This window comes from Rhopalosiphum padi, chromosome 2, assembly GCF_020882245.1.
Source record: "Rhopalosiphum padi isolate XX-2018 chromosome 2, ASM2088224v1, whole genome shotgun sequence".
Classification (NCBI taxonomy): domain Eukaryota; kingdom Metazoa; phylum Arthropoda; class Insecta; order Hemiptera; family Aphididae; genus Rhopalosiphum; species Rhopalosiphum padi.
The window spans coordinates 33,944,282-33,966,580 of NC_083598.1; the positions used below are offsets into that span (position 1 = coordinate 33,944,282).

A 22,299-nucleotide genomic window follows, 5' to 3' on the forward strand; every position below is an offset into this window, starting at 1 on the left:
GTACGGTTACCGTAACCGGTTACATACTCACATATATTTGTAGTATTTGATCCGAGGCGGCGAAGTATTATGACATCTATATAGTTACCCGTTGAAAATAGTACTTTTTTAGTTTTTTAGTTTCTTCCGAATTCCGATTTTCGATCGCGCCAAACGCATTCAGACATTCCAGTACGATCATAAATTATTATAGCAATTCTATGCGAATAGTAACTCAGGTACAATAATTTAATAATATAAAATAGGTATATCAATTATTTATTTATTATTATCGGTTGAAATGAAATCTATTAAACTACAATATAGTATACAACATAATATAGGTAGTTTATAATTATAATATAACATTAAACATTTTAGTTAGTGGATCAAACTGTCATTCCGTAATCCACATTTCCGTTAATGAACATTAATTGTTATTAAGTACCTATATGTATACAAATAAATTTATAATATTTTAATTCATCAACTATGCCCGGCTCGTTAAAAACCAACCGATATCCGATACCTTTTGTCGATCATCAGTCGCCACTATTTGACAGTTAATCGTCATCCGTCGATGTACAAATAATATTATGTCCGTAGCGTATTTTTCGGTATTTTCGGTACCCATTTCTAGAAGGAAGATCGATCAAAAAGGATTTTTTTTTTTTATTATTAAAAATAAGATGTTCCTAGCCTTGACTATCTGCATCTATTGATATTTACAATTGTACATTTTTGGTTATTTGAAAATAATTAATAATTAAGATAAGTAATTAAGTAAAGATTATTGTAATAAGTTAAATTAATTTTAGATTCTGAACGAAGTGATGAATGTATTTTTTTATGATATTTTATTTATGTAATAGCAGTTGACTACGAACAAAAATATAATATAATCCATTTGTTTACTTTTAAATTCGTATGTACCGATTTTTAGCTATCGTTAATAATTTATTTTATCGGATATAGGTTGTCCCTTCGTATTCAAGTGATATTTGTATACGAAACATAATTGCTTGTTGCTTATGATAACATTTCAAACGGATTTCACACGGGAACAACGCGAAATGTAAGTGATCATTTTCATAATAATATTTAATAGACCATTTAAAAAATTTAAAATTGACAAGATAATGATGTATGTTTTAATAAATTGTCCACGGCTTCTACCTATTATTATTAAGTAGGTATTTTAAGTTACAATATATAGGTATCTATGGTCTAAATATATATGTATATATATATTATAACCGTTATCGGAATTATTTTAAGTACTAAAATTTGTCCGATATGTATACTAGTATACTACCTAGGTATTAATAATATTAGGTATCATAAACGTAATAAGTTATTAGTTTATTACTAATAACTAATAATTATTAATATTAATTAGGTATTTAGGTATGTTCAATGAAGCATGGTATGATTACACGGCACAGTATTTTCATTTGGTGTATAATATTGTTTACTTAAACTATAAATTGTCCACATATGACTATGAGTATAATATGACGTATTGACGTATGTATACCTACTTATTATTATCCCCACGATAGATAATAATGTTGTATAATAAGCTTATCTGTCTCGTTGATTATTATACAATTAAATGTACCTAATAGAATCACAGACTTCAATATGATATAATATTCTGCGTGTGGACAGAAATGTGATAACTTGTCTAAAATACGAATTATCTATCGAAGTTTCGTGCATCATAAAATCGCAAAAAGTTGAACCACTTTATTTGTATATAATAATAAATCACATGAAGCATCGTAAAAACGTATTTATTTTAATTTTTTGTTTTATTTAATACAATTATTTAGATAAAAAATAAATTATTAAGAACACACTTAATAAATTAAAAATTTGACAAGTATAGATTAAAATATATTATGTTATTCAAACATTAAATGTATATGAGTTTGATTATCTATAATATACATTTATTTATTTAATATTATGTCTAAAACAGTAGAACTATTATATATAAATAATATGTGATAATAGATTAATATTATAATTTATAAGTTACCGACTTATCTCGGAATACTAGAGATAATGTGCAGTGCTTTAGAAATATCCTATGATAAATTTATTATCTCCGTCCATCATAATTGTTTACATAGCAAATTTATTTTTCACAGGCCCAACCGCCCAACACTTCTGCGGTAACTTCTGAGTCATGTATTAGAATTAATTGGTCTAATTTAAGTATACAATTGTAATATGAGATGTAGCATTGAGATTTTTCTATACATTGATTTTTGTTTTTACTACCTAAGAAATAAAATATATGTAAAATATTATATTATATTTTAAATAAACAATAAGTATTTGAAATATCTGAACTCTGAACATACATACATTTTTGAAATCTATTTCGAATTTAAAACCTTTTTATCATTATCGGCTTTACCTATAGGCTATAAAATAAATTACATATTACTTTGATATTCATATATATATTATAATTTATAAAAAATATCATACATGTACAGTGTGATTCGCCACGCAGCATCATATCTTAAGTCACTGTACTCTGATCTGGTCAGTTTTCCGACTTGCCTTTTACTTTTCAGTGCTTCATAAAATCTAATAACTGACATCTTTTCATCTATTATTTCGACGTATCAACATGAAGGTATTTACTCAAATATTAATAACTATTAATAGGTATAACTTTTTTTTATCCATGTTATCAAAATAACCCACAAATCAACAAAAAATATGTTATTTAATATAAAAATCTATTCTTTTTAACCGATATTAAGGGTTGGTACAGTGGTGTGCTCAGCTTTTTTGAAAGCTTTTTTTTATTCATTTTTGACTCGTCACAGATCCTAAATTCGTTTTCATATAGACAATAAATTATTACAAAAAAATCCAAAGGGCGATATGACACTCTGATCCCCCTCGTGAGCACGCTACTGAGTTAGTATAGCGGGGCTATCGAAAGATATCAAAAACTAAACATTCTTCAGAGAACGCGAATCATTTAAAAAATAACCACGTAAAAATCGGTTTAGTAGTTTTTTTTATCCATTGATCACGAATGGATAAATCCATTTATATATATAATATATATATATATGGAGTGCTCAACTTATAACTTTTTGTACTTAAAAATAGTTTTACAAAAATATAAAATCGATTTTATGTTGGATTGGATGTAGTTTTTTAATGACACTACCTAAATGATATAAAAATATCAGGTACGTACAGTTACGTCTTCAATTGAATACATAATTTAGTCTATAGTGTTTATAATGTACTATACATAATGTACTACTATATTGGCACTATTGGCAGCGTGTACATTCATATGGCAGATGGGGGCAACACTGAGATTTCAGGGGTAAACATTTTAAAAACATCGTGTCTTCAATGTCTTTTGGATTTTGGTTACGACACTATAATTATCGTTTTAATTTAATTTAATTTAAACTAATATTATTCACTATAAACTACTTAATCTTTGCCAAGAACAGGCGAAGCTATATAGTTATTTATAAGTTAGGTATACCAATACGTCACATCATATGTCTATTTTTATCTACTTTTTGTATAAAATACAAATACAACTACATGATACTAATATACTATTCAGTAGTATTATTGAATTTACTTCATATTTCATAATACTATTATTGTTTATTGAATACACAGAGTACTATATGACTATATGAGTGATTAGTTTGAACGTTCTTAATTATTTTTAATGTAATAAGTAGTTAAATTTAAATTAATAAAATATTCAAGACTAACACTGAATGTTATTATCAGAAATCAGTAATCACTAATTGGTGTAATATGTTACCCGTCTTATGATTTTATTGCAATTTAATTTTTTTTTTTAGTTTTTATAAGTCTTTAACAATTAGAAAATTATCTACATAATAACTGATTTATGTTATTTTTCCTACATTCGATATAAAAGTAGTTCCGCGTATTTTTTTTTTTGTGGACGAAATAGATAATATTAACAACGAACTAAAATAAAATATTACTTCTAAATAATTAATGAGGTTTTTGCAAGGCGTAATTTTTATTTTTATTTGTCTTATATTCTACATTAATAGACAACGTCAACAGTCACGTAACTATTGTAAAATATGACAAATACGTCTTTTAATAAAGTTTACTATACAAGTTATTTAGTTATTAGTAATAACTTATTACAATTCAGATGTATTATATGACTTTACTTTTTTATACAACAGTATTATCCTACAATGTTTTATTGTAAATTCAATGACACAAAGTGGTATAAAAACGTATAATACTTTTCTTTTTTTTAAATTTTTTCAGACATTATTGTATACTTAAACTAGTTAAACTATAAAAATAAACAAGTATAAAATACGGTGCTATAAAATTGTATCCCGATTACGTCGGTATACCTTGGTATATGAACTAATTTGATCGAAAAGGGCAATATTCATTATTCGCCTATTTGTGTTGGTATATTTTCATACGTGATTACTATTTAATAATTACTTCAAGTAATACTACTCATTAGTCATTACTCAATAAACTTTCATGATATCTCTTAGAACAATTTGAAATTTTTGTAAAAATTAGTCAAGTAATATTTGAGTGTTTATAATAGCTATACAAGCATATGTTTCATGCGTTCATGACATTCATTTATATATATATATATTATGTATAGATTTTAAAAGACATTTATTTTTGGAACCAATGGCAACCCTATTTATAAGCAAAAACAAATTTCGTTTTTCACTAGCCAAAACAATATCTATGTGTGCCACCCTATAGACCTATAGTAACTTATAGGAATTTTAAAATGAAGCTATGAACTACTCGAATCTTTAGGTATGTTATATATGTGAGTAAAATGTAGTTTCATGAATTGGTTCACTAACTTCTATGTTTATAAGCTCCGTACAAACGTACCTACATTAATTTTTTTTTATATTGGTATATAAAAGGAGATTTATGTAATATACATCATATTTGTATATGTGTATAAGTATTAGCAAACGGTGTAGATAATTACTAATTATTATGCCATTAAACTATTAAATGCGGACATGCGGTACTAATCATTGTCCTTATATCGATAAATAATAAGTATTCAATATCAATATAAATAATGATTGGTCATTTACCTATCCCATTTATAAATTTAAAAATTCTAACAAACATTATTTATAGTTTTTACTTACATGGTCAAATACTCAAATAGTCTTTATCAAACGTATTTTTATATACCATTTATAAATATTACATTATAATTATATTTTATTAAAAATAAATTAAATAATAATTCAACTTTAAGTACATATATCAGTCGTATAAGCATATAAAGGCAACTTCGTTAAATTAAAAAAAATTATGTTGATACCTAAATATTTTAATTTATAATTATTTTATTTTTTGATCGTTTATTGTATAACTCTTCGTATATATCTATTGGTTATTTAGTACTTCAACACTTGTAAATTGTGAATTATTTCGATTTATAAATAGATATTGGGTACAAATAATCTTTGTCTTAATCTAGGTAAATAGATAAATTTATTGTCGTATTATGTGTTTATCCACCATTGGCACCATTTATTGTATTTAATGTAGGTAATAGGTATTATAAATGTTACTGATGTCAGGAATAAATTATCTTATGTAGTACAGGATCATAGCTAAATTGTGAATATGGAATTGAGTCTCATGAATACTTTTGAATTGTTGAAATTGAGTCCAACAAATATTTTTTGGTTCTTTGGTGAGTAGTCTTCAAAAAAATGTGTTTTTTTGTTTACTTATTATTTATAATAAAAAATTTAATGTGTTAAAAAATCACAGCTTTTTATATAAATACTAATTTTTGTTTAATATAAGCACTTGTTTTGTAACACTTCATTATTGTGTTGTGTTAAATAAACTTTTCTATGTTTACATTATTAGAGGATATAACTTAAAAAAACACAACAAAATATGTATTCACGAAGTATTTTGCACAACTGTAGTCTGTAATAACTAATAACATTGAACCTCACCATCAAGTTGAATAAACCTTATCGTTGCGTAGATATCACATACTATAATATGCTATGCGATTGCATCCAAAATGCATGTTACCTCATGGAGGGTCTATCCGAATTGCATTCCGTGTACCCACAAGTTTATTTATCATGTACTTATTATTGTATACATATTGATTATTGAAATTGTAAAATTTTATGCTAGAAATGTCAAAAAACCACCAAATTTTAATTTTTTAAATATTATTATTTAATTGAAACATACCTAGTATTGTTGAAAAAAGTCAGTATCGAGTAATTATTAATATTATTATCGTAATCGCTGATCAGAACACCAAGTCATATTTGATCAAAAAATTGGTCGGAAGAGTCTTGTCTATATTAAATTAAAAATGTGATAAGTAAAATGAATTTTTCTTCCCAAATGTTTTTTAAAATATTTTCGAGAAGGAGAAAAGAATTAAGAATTACAATATATTTACGTTCCTATTCCTAAAAAAAGGAATTAATTCACGTGCCTATTCCTTTTAAAATTAATAGAATTAATTCCAGGAATTGTTCCTATAGGAACGCGTTCCTTAACAACACTGATTATATAAGCGCAAATTGGGGTGGGCTTTTGAAACTCCCCGCAACATAAAAATTAGTAATCGAAAAATTCCAAATAATGCACAAGATTATGGATCACAATCACTTTACTAAAACGCGACACTATGTATATTGTAACTTGGCCTCGCACTAAATCAACAGGTAATATAAGTAGGCGGGCTGTAGCCGTCAGGTGTTGTAGTGGTGCGGAACTACGAATTTTCGTCTATCGCGCAGTCCTGATCTCTCGGCGAATTTACTATAGATTTGTGATGTTATACTTATTTTAGAAACGGATAACATATAAGGGATAAGACGTCTTCATAAATAGTTTAAAATTTTAATAGTGAATACCAATATTAGCAATTATCATTGGTCATCTCCACTTTTCTTAAGTATACTCTTTAACTCATGAATTTTACTGGCTTATTTGTCAGTTAATAATTATTACTTATTAATTATTACCAAATTATAGTTTTGTATATTATGTTGTCATATTTTCATGAGTGATAATCAATGAGTAAGACCTTTAGTCAGTGATATTATCTCCATTCTCCAATCATTATAATAATACCCGAGTATATATTATATTATTATATATAATTTATACTGGATAAGAGGATAAGAATACTATCATGCGCTCGTATCCATACTAATAATTAGTGTTTACTATCACTGTATTTATGTTTTTGAGATTGATAAAGTTTTATTTTGATTATTGTGTACAAATCTAAAAAATGTATTTTCTAAAATAAAAATGATCATATTAATTACATTTTTGATTAACAGACATCGATAAATGATAATATATTTATCTGGAGATGAAACAGGGATAATGAAAAACATTAAAAAATTCTGGTGGTATTAGTATTTATGTATAATATCATTAACATTATAATGTTTATGTATTCAATATAAATATTAAATTATTACAAACCTTTTAACATCATAATCCTACTGTTTTAGACACTTACATTTATATTTTACTCAAACACAAATTTATAAATATTCGTGCTTTTTTATATAATATATATAGGTAATTTAATTTAATACATATTTTAAATTTAGATTTCTTTATTCTCTGGATTCCCTTGAGTATCGTACTATCGTGAATGTTAATAATGTTTAAAAAGTAGGTCACGAGAGATGCGGGCAAATTAGTAGTATTAATTAATTGAATGAACTATATACATTAGTACATTACTGTCATTACTACATTAGACTAAATTATTTATGTATAAAATATAAAGCTAAAAACACCATGTTTCAATTTTAAAAACAAACAATAAAAAATTAAACAAATATGATATGAATAATGCCTATTATTTAATGATCAAATCTGAAAACAGCTATACTGAAAATCTAATGTAATAAATACATTTTTATTTATTGCACCCAACCAAAATATAGATGAATATAAATAAATATTAATACTAATTAATTTCTATGAATAATAGAATAAACCATTGTCATTTTTCAATCCGCATATGCTAAAAATTAATTGTAAATTTACATTTACCTCAACACATTAAAGCGTCAAAACTTTTATATAATCTTGAGGTACATTTTTACAAATATTTTATACGATTAAATGGGTCAACCATTTTTAAAACTTACTTTAGAAAGCAATATTATAATATATACAATTCGTATACTTTAATTCCTTCCGGATATTTCGTAATAATAATTATAATATCATACTTATACTTACAATTTAATTTGAAATATACATATAAAGTGTGAAACAGGTATACTTGGCATTTGCCAATAACCGTTATGATATCATAACTATATACTATATATTATTATTATATTATTGTTTTTTTGTACGATTGCGTGTTGAGTGGATTAATCGCAAAATGTATTATAACTATTATTATTATTGAAGAAGACAAAAAAGCGGAATTAAGACGCGATGTGACGTCACATTTGTCCCAACAAACCCGGTTATCGCGTAACACAATTCCGTCTATACATCTGGTCAGCGCTATTCGGTCGACCTCCGAGATCATTCCATAACGTAACAGCGGACGCGTGTACTTGGACTAACCGATGGGGCGGGCGGGGTGAGCGTCGGTGCTACTGGTACTAGCCAATGTTTTTGTTTGTTATTCAACAATTTCAACTATACGGTATACTGCCTCCTACCTCTTTCCAGACTGACCGTCGTGGCATTACGATTTTTGAAAAAAACTCCATTCCGACGACGATCGGACGGGACGGTGTATCCCATGATACCCGGAAATGCATACGTGCACCGTGCACGCCAGACAAAATAAATAGTTGCGCGCCGATACACCGGGCTGCCCGTCCTACCCGTATCGGTCACCGAAACGACGGGTTCGCCGCCCGGAGTAGCCGAGTAGGCATGAAAAAAAAAATTAAACCGTCCATTCTACTGCCACAGTTGATATTATAATATTACTACGACGACCGACGAAATATTATTTTTAAATATCTTTAATAATATGGGACACGCGCCGCGCTGGAGGGCATCGCTCCGTATCGATTGTCGTCCGCGTCGCGCCGCTCAGACGTCGGAAAGCGTTCGGGTACGTGTCGTAGTACCTACGCATATATACCACGTACGACGCAGCGAACACCATATATTACACGGTAGTAGTACGTATCGCGGCTACACGCGCGCGCACGCGTTTTTTGGGTAGCTACAGCAGCTGCTGCAGCAGGTACGTCGCGGCGCGACGCGTGTGAATTGCCGCGAAACCGACGACGCCGCGTACCGCGTCCCCCTGCTTCGCGGCCCTTACTAAGACGCCCGCGCGGTTGGTGGCGACGGCGGGGGGCGTCCTGCGTGCCGCCGCCACCCATTGGCACCGAACAGCTGATGACGGCCGTGACGTCACGGCGGAGCCGGACGCTGCGAGACGTCGCCGCCGCCGCCGCCGATCGGTTATCCACTTATCCCCCACATGCTCACGCGGGTCACACGCGTCACGGTACCCGAGTAGCAACACGGCCGGGCCGGCAGTCCGGCACACACCGACACCGACCGTCGCCTTCGCCGTTACCTCCGCCGCCGTTGCGTTTCAGTTTCGCCGCGCCGCCGTTATCCGTACTAATACTATTGTTGTAGTGGTGTTGTTGAGGAGTGCCGACGACGATTCCGCGTCCGCGTCGTCGTCAGCTGTGTTTGTCGCGGCTGTCGACCCTCGTCGACGGTAGTGTTATTATTACTACAATAATAATTTCTACGTATAACCATCTTCGTACACAAGTTATTATTATTACCCGGTAAACGTATTGTTACCCTATAGAAGTGTCGCCCGCTCGTCTTCGGTTCGTCTCGAGTTCTAGCGGTCCACCGGCCATTCAATACCTTATTATATTGGCTAATAAACAGTGGTGTGAGCACAAAGTGAGTTTTCGCGGCCGAGTTTTGAATTCTCGTTCGCTGATCGGATCGACGACAACGATATTATCATCGTGAGTTACCTATATAGATAACACTGTTATTATTATTGTTATTGTTATTGTTGTTATTGTTGTCGTTGTTTTGCACGGTGTGCGGGAGCTACACCCACAGTTGTAAACCTGTACGCGCTTTTGAATACCTAACTGTCTTGCCGGCCGGAAAACCGCGGGATTCGCGTATAGTGTCTACCGCGCTTTGTTGGTCCAGAATTACTCGCATCGCCCCGTCCCCGCGTGCCTGGTGCAAACCGTCGACGGCACGAATAATCGAAGCTTTAAGGACGTCGGCATGCGCCCAGTGGTAAGTGGGTCAGGATCGCGGTTATGATATAAGTAATGGTGCAATATGTTCCACTTTTTCTTCCCCTCCACCCACTCCCCACGTCGCTCAGCACGACCGCTGTCGTCGCCAGTCGAGATTCGCAAACCTTTTCTCAAAATACAGATATTAATTTCTTGTATTAATAGCTTATATTTCTCTCGCACCCGATGGCCTATATTTCTCTCGTCACGCACAGTCCGTCAATAAAATTGTCGTTTCGATTTTTCGATACGCATTACTGCATTAGTGCATTACACTATTACAGCATTACGCACCCGTAAAGACAGCGGCCGGTCAGAGTCCCACATAACACCCGATAGCGGATAGGGCCAACCAACCCGCGTTGTTCCCATATTATAGTAACACAGATAATAATTTAATAATTATTATTATACGTCTCGCGTTAATTACCCATGTCGCACACGCACGTACGTGTGTAATTGTGTATACACATTTTACATATATATTTATATGCCTAGTTCAGGGCCGTCCGACTTGTAATCTTGTACTTGACATTTATCAAACAATTTTCGTGTAAAAACGTAATCGTTCTACTGGCGACCGCGCGCGCGCGTTAGTGTGCGTCTGTGTGCGTGTTCGTATGCGCGTGTGTACGCTCGCGACAATATGAGAGATCGCGGTTGCGCTTGCGCGCCGCGTTCGGTGAGCGTGTGCGGTTGGTGGTTCGCGTGACTGTGTGTGTGTATGTGTGTACGCGCGCGCGCCAACGAATGAGCCAAACGATACGTCTGCACCGTTCCACTTCTGTTCGCCGCCAGTTTATGTGCGACGACGACGTGCCTCCGCCGCCGCTGTTGCTGTAGCCGCCGTTTAACTGATTTTCGTTTTTTCGATTTCGGTTTTTTTTCTCGCTCTCCGCCACCACCCGTTCTCCAGGAACCAGGATTTTTCCCGCAGTCGACGACTACAGCTGCTCGCCGCCTACACCTAACGTTATTTACAATAATAATATTTTAACCAAAAGCATTAGAACGGTAAGCGAACTCCTCGACTCGGCTAACAACATTTCGAGGTATCCTGTACCCGTAAAAAAAAAAAAAGGATTATTAATTATTATTATTGTTATTTATAATATTATATGAATCTTTTCTCGTTTTCCGCGTCCCGGAAGACCGTTATTGTTATGTGGTACTTTATGTATCATAATATATATATATATATATATATGTATGTGTGTGTGTGTGTGTGTGTGTCGGCGCGTGCTTACCCCACAGTGGTATCGTCCCGTCAGCGTGTACCGTTTCGCCGACACGATATAATATACACACCTACATTGTATATTTTGTAATATCATGGCATTAAGTGCAACATGGTCAATCGAGCTGTGTAGTGTGTGCTTACTATTTATCTGGTGGACTTCTCGATCTTTCAAGTTTCAAGTTTATAGACAAAACCTGAGCGTTCAAGGTTGACATTCTCACGGACGCGCACTCTATCCCGATGCATTGCGCGCTAATAATAATACCGCCGCGGCAGTTGTTAATATTATATTGTTTGTTAACAATATTATATTATATATTATCGAATTTCATGGTTCTGCCTATCTACCTATATTATATACCGTCGTCGTGGTGTTTATTATAGTACTTAGCTTCTTAGGTACATAATATTAATGTCCATTTTCAGGTGCTGCTTGTCGTTTTCGACAATATTAATTGATAGCCTATTTATAGGTACCTAATAATCATTAGCGTCGGAGGATAGGCACATGTACTATGAATATTTGATTGTCGCCTAATCGTTCGTGTTTTGACGCCTCCTGCTGCTGTTGCTTCTGCTCATTTTTGAAACAACTTGTTGTGGGGGGGTATTTGGTTGTGATCGGCACTCCTGGTCGATAAAATTAACTATTTGAGACCCGGGTAGGTACACACGTATACAAAGTATAATATTGTTACTTATAAATTATATGTACGAAAACGAAACTAATTATAATAATGAGAAAGTTATCGTTGCCCGAAGGTAAACACCTCTCTCCCCTTCTATTAGTAAAATTTCGGCGCATGGAATTGCAACTTGTGAGTTATCGACTAGGCATCTATATATATATATATGTGTGTGTATATATTTATATTTATATGTATATATATATATATTTATACCTATTATTCGAATTTAACAAGTTTTTGTACACATTGTTTTAAAATGATACATATGACACTCGGGTTACGATTTTTTTCTTTTTTTACAAGTTTACGTCGACATTTTTACCTATATCGCCTGTGTATCCTTATTTTCAGAACCGAACAGAAAATCTGGATTGGATATGATGATGGAAAAAATAAAAATATATTTATATATATATTGGGTTCTTTACTTGGCTAAGTAAACATAGGCTTTTCGCAAACTTATTAGTGTAAGAGTGAAATTTGCTGATTGTGTCATACTGTCATTAACTCTTGAACTTGAAATACAATTTACAAAATATCTCAGCAATCATATAATGACGCCAGAAATTCAACTGAAAATAATGTGGTCTGATAATTTTTTTTTTTGATTTCAAGGATTTCCAAACAAAAACTGTTATATTTAATATATATACATATATATGTATTTATAATGTTCAATTAAATCTATTTTTTTTAATTTCCAGGAAGCAGAAGCTTTTATTTTTGTGATTAAAATTTCATATTGGTTCGACTTCCATGGTGGTGGTGGGAATTTGATGTTTTCAGTTTGTTTCTACTTTCAATTATCTATGTTTCATCTCTTTTAATTATTATATATCTTCTTTTTTTTAAAGATGGTTATAACTTACACATTTACTTGTAGAAATGAAACTTAGCTGATATTATTCTAAGAGCGGGTACCTAATGATGGACGTAATCTATGATGAACAAGGAAATTTCGATCATCAGATTTTTGTCACCTACAAATCGCATATAACTTAAATATGATTATTCAAGATATCTTTTGCTGATAAATTTGAAAATTAGGTAAGATTAACAGTACCACTGCACGAGGATGTTAAATACTGCATTTTCAACAGAATACATTTTATTACCATGTATTGAGACTTGAATTTTGATTACCTATATTAAGTGATATAATGTGTCATTTTAAATGTATTGAAATCTGTTAGTAAGTATGTAGAGTTCATTTTGTTAATATTTAACAAACCTAATAAATTTGTTGGAAAATTTCAAAGATTACTATTACTGTTGAAATGTGTATAGCATAAATTACTGTACTCTTCATGATAACTTTTAACATTTAAAGAAGTAATGTAATACTTACATTTAATACTCTAAATCTAAAATATATGTGTATTATAATTAGTAAATATTTATATCAAATCCTATATCTGGATGTTCAATGTGTGTTGATTTTAAGGTGAAGTAGGTTATAATTTTACTAATTTTAGATTTTCGTAATATTATTGAAACAGTCTTGTTTGTTTTTGAAATTTATACAAAATTATGTGTTTAAAAAATAGTAACTTCAACGACTATTTTTGAAACTTATCCTTTTGTGTTAATGTTTCAGATTGGATTATGATAAAGCGTTAATATTGCTTTTCAAATTGATTTAGTAGCTAAATAATATTTAATATTATCTGTTATCTACCATGAGCGTTAATGTTGGTCTTGAAGACTCTTATCAAAATAGTCACAATGGTGCTTTTCAATCTTGTAGACCCATTAAAGCTCTGATGATGTATGTACAACGTAGAAATTCAATAATGGGGACTGAAACATGTGACAACAATATTAGGATGCCCTCAAATAGTTGGTCTGATAGTACATCGCAAAATATACATCTCAAATTAACAGTAAGGAAATTTAATAAACATAGTAGATCAATATATTTTCTTTGCTTTAATACTTGTTTACCAAATCTGAGAAACTAAGGTGGCCTATTAGATAATTTAGTTTTATTTCATACGATAAATTTGTAATTATGATATGATTTTTTCTTTAAAATATGGCTATAATGTGTTTAGTACCTATAGTCTATACCTAGATAACTGATAAGTAACTATCTTCGTTAAAGTCAAATATTAGTCATAATAAATTGTTTTTTAATTATTCTTTGTGCAAAATAGACCAAATCTAAATTTATTAAAGAAAAATATGCAATGCGTTTTTTCTTGATTATAACTAAACTCTTTATAAACCAACAATTATTATAATATCTGCTACATTGTAATAATACATTTATCATTTAATTCAATATTTATTGAAATTATTTATTTAAACACTTATATTATTTATTGAATTTAATGAAGTTTAATTTTAAGGAATTTATTTTCCAAAATTTAGAAATGTTTTATTATGTTTTATTATTGTATTATATCCTATTGTTTGTTTGTTTTATACATTCTAGTGCCAAGGAACATATCTTAAAGATACAACTACATGGTCAGATATGCAATACGAAGCGGAAGATACAGTTAGTGAAACAAAATATTATTACCCAAAAAAGAGGTTTTTGGAAAAAGCTGAAATGGTAAGATTAATATGTTTTCATTTATACTACATTTGTTCTATAAATAATTATGAGTTAATAATTTAATGAATCATGTACCTAGTTATAAATTTAAATATTTTATACCAAATTCATAAGAATTCATTTATCTAGATTAGTGTTTCTCAACCTTTGTATTATGGCGACACTATTAAAATTTTTCATACTTTGTGACACACAATAAAAAAAAAAATAAGAATAATACCTATTCATTTTTGTAAACATAGTGTCAACAAGGTTCATACATTTAATATTAGTACTTCCCGCAACACGTTTGGACTTACCCAGCGACACACCAGTTGAGAAACACTGATCTAGATCTTTAAATTTTTTTAAATTTAATATTTAAATTTTTGTTTATTTACTATTATCAAATGTATGTATTTTGTTTATCAAAGAAATTCAAAAACTATTAATGGTATTAAAAGTTATTAAAAGTGCCCAAAACATGCAGGATATCCTGTATCATTCCACTTAATTCATCTAAACTTTGAAATAGGTACTTATTATATTTGATTAAAAAAAACTCATTCAAAATTTAATTTTTATCCAACAAAGTTCTTAGGAAAATATGCAATAAGAAAATATTAATAGTTTCTTAGAAAAATAATCACTCTGTAGTCTGTGCTATACATATATAATGTATCACATTATGATGCATTAGTACATAATCATACCATTAAGTATAATTTAAATTTAATTAAATATTGATACTTTAATTATTAGGTACCTAGTTATTAATTTAAATTAATTAGAAAATATTCTTACCATTTTTTTATTATTATTATTATTAATATTAATACCTACACTTATGACTAATTATGGGTCTTATGCTTTTAATCAATTCATAATATTATTATAGTAAACAATAGTTAAAGTTATGACACAATTATTATAAAATACAATGTGAATAATATTATATTAAATTTGGTGTTATTATTTTCTATGATTTAATAGAAGTCTTTTGTTGTCAGTTTAATCTAACCACACTAATACAAAAATTAATTGTTATCTATTATAATTATAATATATTTATTTCACATTTACATAGTTATTAGTTAATATTTAAATTTATTGATTTGCTATAATTTTAAATGTGATAATTTTATTATAATAAATAATTTTAATGTATTTTTTAACCTTAAAATTTGTTAGGTAATAGGTATAAATCAAGATAGTATCTTTACTTTTGTGGGTATACTGCATGGGCTTTTAATTTATTGAAACTATAGTCTATATATCTATAGTTTATGATTATAAAATTAGAATGTGGGTTACATACAGAAACAGATCCAGGGGGGCCTAGGGGCCCAGACATGTTTTTTTCAAATTTTTTTATAATTCTACAGATCTTAATTTTTAAATTATGAATAAAGTATCTATAAAATATTGTTGCCCACCCCCCAGATCTTTGCTCCGGATCCGAGCCTGGTTACATATAGTTTAAATAAGATAAAATATTATTTTTTAATAATTATTTTGATTTTATATGAATGTAACTTAAAGATGTTTTAATTTATAATACTTACCAATAAATTAAATTTAATAATACATGTTAAATTATATTGTTGTTTTAGTAGAATGTTACTATTATTTTATTTATTATTAACTTACATTTTTTTACCATTTTCAGAAAGTGGAAATTTTTTTAAAAAACTTATCATTCAACCACCAAAATATTTCTCAAAATATCTTATATTTTAGTTGGGTGTGAAATAAAAATGTAGTATTGATTTCAAGGTTGAGATAATGGAATTTACATAACCCCACCACTTAAAATTAATATGTCTATAATAAGTGACAACCTGTATTAATAAAAATAAGTTAAAGTGCCCCATAGTATGAATTTCATTATTATATGTTCATTATATTATTAAAAAAATAATATTATATAATATTATGGTTGACCTCATGGTTGAGGCATAGGAATAGGTTATTTTTTATTTTTTATTTAAAAATAAAATTTTTTAACATTAAAGGAAGCAGATCAAATTGATATGGCAGAAAGAAATTTATCTACTCGAAATCAATCTCCAACTAACCATTTAGGAGTATCTACTAAGTGTTTAAAAGAGACTATTCTGCAATGTCGTAATGCTTTCAAGGATGATCCCAAAAAGCCTAATACTGAAGCATCCGAGTTCCTACAGCGTACTTTTGGTGATGTTACCAAGAATAATAATATAGACACTGAGGAAAATATGAATCTCTGTGTTCAAACTGCTCAAAATCAAAAGACTGAACCATATTATCGGTCTGGGTACAAAAAATTCACTTTAAGACGTAATGAAGAAGACTCAAATGATTCAAACGTTATAGAAACTCCTACAGTGGTTGAACAGTTACCAGTTAACTTAAGTGAACAAATTGAAGTAAATGAACCAAGAGGAAGAATAAATAGGGCTTGTAAAGGAGTACGTTACCAACAATTCATGAACGATACATTATCAAAACGTCAAAATAAAAAAATGTAATTACTGAAAAATCTATTAATAATTTTAGAAATTAATTAATTCCATTTTTTAGGGGACCAAAAAAGTTAGTAAGCACTGGTGATACTGTTACAAAACGTCGCAAGGGTAAGAAAAATAACATTAAAGAAGAAAATAATCAAGCTCCTGACATAAATTCATTACCTATTCAATCTCGTCGTGAAACAAGAAATAGTGCCAAAGTAGCTGCACTGCGCAAATTAAAAGAAAATAGTGACGAAATAATTGAAGATAATAAAAGAAAACTGATGTATGTTCCTTATTAGTTTTTTTACAATATAGTAATATTAGTACCTTGTACTCATTTTATAATGTATTTAACGTGTCAATTTTTTTGTTTTAGTTCTGATGATATAACTAAAGAACTAGATTCCACCTCAATTATGGTAGTTCCTAAAAAACGTTTCAGAACAAAGTATATATATATATATATATTATTAAATAATTTGCTTATTTGATTTAATATCAATATTTATATCTATTATAATTTTAGTGAAAATGACAATAAATGTGAAATTGCTGAGGAACCAAAAAGACTGCCATCACCAATATCTTCAGAAACTAGTTCCAGTAGATTGTCAAGTCCAGAATCCAGCGCCAGTAGTACCTCTACACATGTTCACTATAAAAAGCGTGTATCGCGAACATTTGCTGAAAGTCAAAGTAATACAAGTTAGTATAGTATAAGATATATTTTTATTTTTTTATAAACGTATTATATTGATTTTTATAATTTAATATTTATACAGATTCAACTTCGTCTGACTCCAATGTCAACTTACAAACTTTGGCAGATGTTGCCTTGCGAGGTATTCCACTTTGATTATCGAGTGAGTAAATTATACTTTTTTTTCTACAAAAATTTAGTTTTATTTTCTATCTTAACTTTTTTTTTTTTTAATTTTTTTTTCTAATAATTTATCTTTTTAAATCTGATAAATATTTTACAAAATTATTTTTTTTAATGCTTAATTTTTATATCATTCCAAAATTTAAGATATCTATAATTTCTAAAATATTGGAAAGTGATTTTTAAATTAATTTCAAGGGATTGTGTAGCCTTGTTTTTATATTTTTAAATAAAAAAATTCAGTTTAAAGCTATTAAAAAACATTTATAAGTGCTGATATAGGAGTTCAGTGGACTTGAATTTGGTTTCAATGCAATAATAAATAAAAAGGTAGTTCAATTAAATAGTGCACTATCTTTAATATTTAAACATCCAAAAATTAGAATATCTTTCTAAAAACTTGATGTTTAATAGTGCGTGCTTTGTTTTTTTCTTAGTTATAAATTTACAATTATTGCAATGAATACAAATCAAGAGTATATCACATTTCAGTGTACTATTCTCATCTTACATGTTTGATAATACATTTAGATTAAATTTAAAATCAATTTTGTGTTACAAGCTTTAAAATTAGAACAAATTAATGATGATCAAACTTAAAAGTAAAAATATAATCTACGTTCCATATTTATTTGTACGTACAGCAAAACTTTTGAATAGCACACTTTTTTTCACCAGAATGTCCGTTATTTAGAGAAGATACATTTTTGAAATTTTTAATGGATATATGTGTAAAAGAAAGATTATGCACTAGGTTAAATTATTTTTATAATAAAAATTCTTAGTGATATAGTAATTTTAATGCTTAAACCATACTTATTTAAATAAATATAAAAAAAGTAATGCATACATACATAAATAAAATTCAATTTAATGTGGAAAAAATTAGTTTTTGAACAAATTTGTTATCGTTATAGTGTGTAAAGTTTTGTTATTATTTTTAAATTAATATTAAAATAAGTGTCCACTATTTGAAAAGTCTGCTATTCAGATGTATTTCACATTGAAAAATAGTGAAAAGGTCCTCATTTCCAAAAATCCGTCTGCCATTGAGAGGTATCCTTTTGCGACAATTTCCCTGTATTTCAATTGTATAGTAATTTATGAGAGTAAAATATTGCAATTTAAAAATCATATAATTTGCTTAAAAATTAAAATAACATTTAAAAATTAATCTATAATTACATAATATTATAATATTCTTACCTTTAAGTTTGAAATTAGGGGTCAATTGACTCTAATATTAAACTAACAAAACAAAATATTGGGTTCTGTTGAACACAATAGTATTATTATGAATTGTACATTAGTTAAACAGACATAACACTGAAAATGTGTGACATCCTCTTCACAAATTCAAATTGTGTTTTTAGTTGTATATTGCACTATATAACAAATAGTTATTTCAACTGGTCAAATCATTTTAAAATATTTGTTTTACCATATTTATTAATATATATGTATATTTAATTTTCAGTTAACAATTATTACCAGAACTAAAAAAATACATACCTGAAAAGTGGTTCAGTAGAAGATTGATATTCTCACTGGCCATCATTTTTAAATAAAAACACTACCAATTATTTGTTAAACAAATTTTAGATAAATTGATTTGCAATTAGAAATTTGTATGATTTAATTCTATTGTAATTTGTTGGACAAAAAAACGGGCCAAAATATATATTTTAAGTCCATTTATATTACACTTAACAATTTTAGTACAATTTTCTTGTTTCTCTTAATAAGTTATATTTTTATTTGTTTTTTCTTAACTATTTTTTTTAACCATTGCCTACCTAAATAATAATTTTATATATTGCTCAAAAATATGATTGTGTATAAAAACAAAGCAACTGTTAAAATTGTATGTGTTATATTTCAAATGTTATTATGCTCAAAGTTTTAGTTAATTCATTTTATTCTTTTTACTATTAAATAGTATGTAAATGTAGCAGTATCTTTTTAAAAATCCTGTCTATCTTGTTAAGCTAAATTAAGATCTGTGTAAATTATGATGAAGATCAGTCATTCCTATTTGTATTACTATAATATAGTATATTATACACTTTCTATAATATTTTCTCAAAGTTGTGTCTAAATTATTTTTTTAACTCAAACTTTCAATTATTTACAAGCACCTTAAAATTTGTTTTTAATTAATCCACGCATTAATATTTTTAATGTACATAATATTGATCTCGAATTATGTATTCCATTAAATTTACATAAATTGTTAGGCATGTTTGAATATTACCCAAAGTACTAGACAATTTATATGTTTAAATTAAATGAGCAAATAAATTCCTTTAGATGAAATGGTCACTGCCATCAGTAACGTATTATATTTTTCTTTTAAAAAAAAACTTGATACTTATTAAATGTTTCTTTTTTCTCCATAATTCGTAAAGATTTTTATTTTCATTTTAACAAACAATTTATTTTAAATATAACTTCAAGCTTTTTGTTTTCTCAATCATTTTTGTTAGTTACCTCTACATCAATGTTTAGAATTACCATTACCAAACATGTCAATTATAGAGTTACAAGTTCCTTTTTTTTTTTTTTTTTTAGCCAACCAATTGTTTTTAGTTATTTTTATTAATTTTGTTTGCAAATCAAAGGATATTAGCAGTATTTGTTTCTTGTTAAATGTTATATTTAAGTTAAATCTACATTTAATAAATATCTTAAATGTCTTTTAGTTCTAAAATGTATTATTAAGAAAAAAATACCTAAGCAATACTATTGTTCCATAGTATAAATTAATTATGTTTTAATTATTATTATTATTGAATTATAACTAATTGCTTTGTCTATCATATTGTACATTTTGTATTATGACCAAATGGATAATAGTTATATTATCAAAAAAAAAATGGTCAATTTGTACTGATTAAGTTTGACCAAAGTGAAACACCACCCTACTTGCGATGGGTTTTATTGCAATTAATAAATGTTGTGTTTAATTTGTTCACATGTGGTGTTATTTTTTTCATATTATTTTAAGTTGTAATACAATCATAAATCCTAATATAATTTATACACAGTAGGGCTTGATTTAGGAAACTGGATGATATTAATTATTGCTAAAACATTGTACAATATATTTTTTGTTTTTTATTTACTAAATTTTTGAACAGCGGTTATTGATAATCAAATATCAAAACATATCGTGTTGGCGTATTTTAAAATTTATAAATTTAACATTTCAGATTATTTCTACTTTTAATAATAAAAATTCATTTAAAATTAATATTTTATTTTATCCGAGTCTTTACTAACATTGTTACAATAAACAATTACAAGAAATACAATTAATTTTTTTATAATGAAATAACTTTTTTAGTTAATCATTATACAAGCTGAACAGATTTGTAAATGTCTAATAAACATAAATCAAATAATAAATATTATTATAGAGACCTAGACGTAGTGACCTTGAAAAAATTACTAAATAGTGCACTTTTCTGTGTGTACTTAATAGGTAATGTTTTTTTTTTTTAGTTAGGGTCTGTACATATTTCATTAATAATTTAATCTTTTGCTATACAACAATTGATATTTAATTATCTTTGTCTACCATCCATACATACATTATAACTTAATTAATATTTAATGTACTGTAAAGAGTGTACATTTGTAAATATCTGTAACTGTAGCAGAACAACAAATTTTATCAGGGTTAAATACCTTAATACAACAGTATTGTGAATTTTAGGAATGGTTAATAATAATTTAAAAACAAACTTTATATGGAAAGATTTGAAAATATTATACTGTATATACATGATACGTAACTTTGAACATGAATAATTAGGAATATTAGGAATATGCAAATTTTTATTTATTTATATATTTATAAGTTTATATTATTTATTGCATTATCTCTAAATTGTTTATCAATTTAAAGATTATAGACATTATTTTTCTTCATTTATTAAAAAATTTGTTGTTTGATCTCTTGTTAGTGGGGGTGGTCTTATATTTTTTTATCTATTCTTTAAAGTTTAAACAATTTAATATAATAAATACACTCTTCAGGCTGCTGTACTCAATTTAAAATTAATAATATGAATTATTTAAAACAAAAAAATCTTACAGTAGCAAATATTATATGAGTTTGGAAGGTCG

General features: G+C 28.3%; 1 protein-coding gene across 11 annotated transcripts; it reads left to right on the top strand.

The window, feature by feature from the left end:
* The first annotated feature begins 18 nt into the window (after positions 1 to 18).
* On the top strand, positions 19 to 21,142 carry LOC132922788 (uncharacterized). 11 transcript variants are annotated; one of them, XM_060986488.1, is made up of 11 exons: positions 19 to 218; positions 955 to 1,054; positions 12,600 to 13,295; positions 13,846 to 14,131; positions 14,686 to 14,808; positions 16,806 to 17,296; positions 17,353 to 17,568; positions 17,662 to 17,733; positions 17,812 to 17,990; positions 18,068 to 18,148; positions 19,646 to 21,142. In XM_060986488.1, the coding sequence occupies exons 4-10, from the start codon at positions 13,928 to 13,930 to the stop codon at positions 18,139 to 18,141; spliced, it is 1,359 nt and encodes a 452-aa protein (XP_060842471.1). In that variant the 5' UTR covers positions 19 to 218; positions 955 to 1,054; positions 12,600 to 13,295; positions 13,846 to 13,927; the 3' UTR covers positions 18,142 to 18,148; positions 19,646 to 21,142. The 11 variants fall into 11 exon arrangements, with proteins under 11 accessions (XP_060842471.1, XP_060842476.1, XP_060842474.1 ...); XM_060986484.1 differs by lacking the exons at positions 19 to 218; positions 955 to 1,054 and adding exons at positions 9,490 to 10,028; positions 10,129 to 10,317; XM_060986486.1 differs by lacking the exons at positions 19 to 218; positions 955 to 1,054 and adding an exon at positions 9,490 to 10,028 and having other exon boundaries at positions 12,600 to 13,033; positions 13,132 to 13,295.
* Positions 21,143 to 22,299: the final 1,157 nt, after the last annotated feature.

Bases quoted from the DNA above. Each gene is read 5' to 3' on its own strand.
- LOC132922788 (XM_060986488.1), top strand. From the start codon at position 13,928: ATGAGCGTTAATGTTGGTCTTGAAGACTCTTATCAAAATAGTCACAAT. The intron at 14,132-14,685 runs GTAAGGAAATTT...TATACATTCTAG, and splicing joins ATATACATCTCAAATTAACA to TGCCAAGGAACATATCTTAA. The intron at 17,297-17,352 runs GTAATTACTGAA...TCCATTTTTTAG, and splicing joins AAACGTCAAAATAAAAAAAT to GGGACCAAAAAAGTTAGTAA.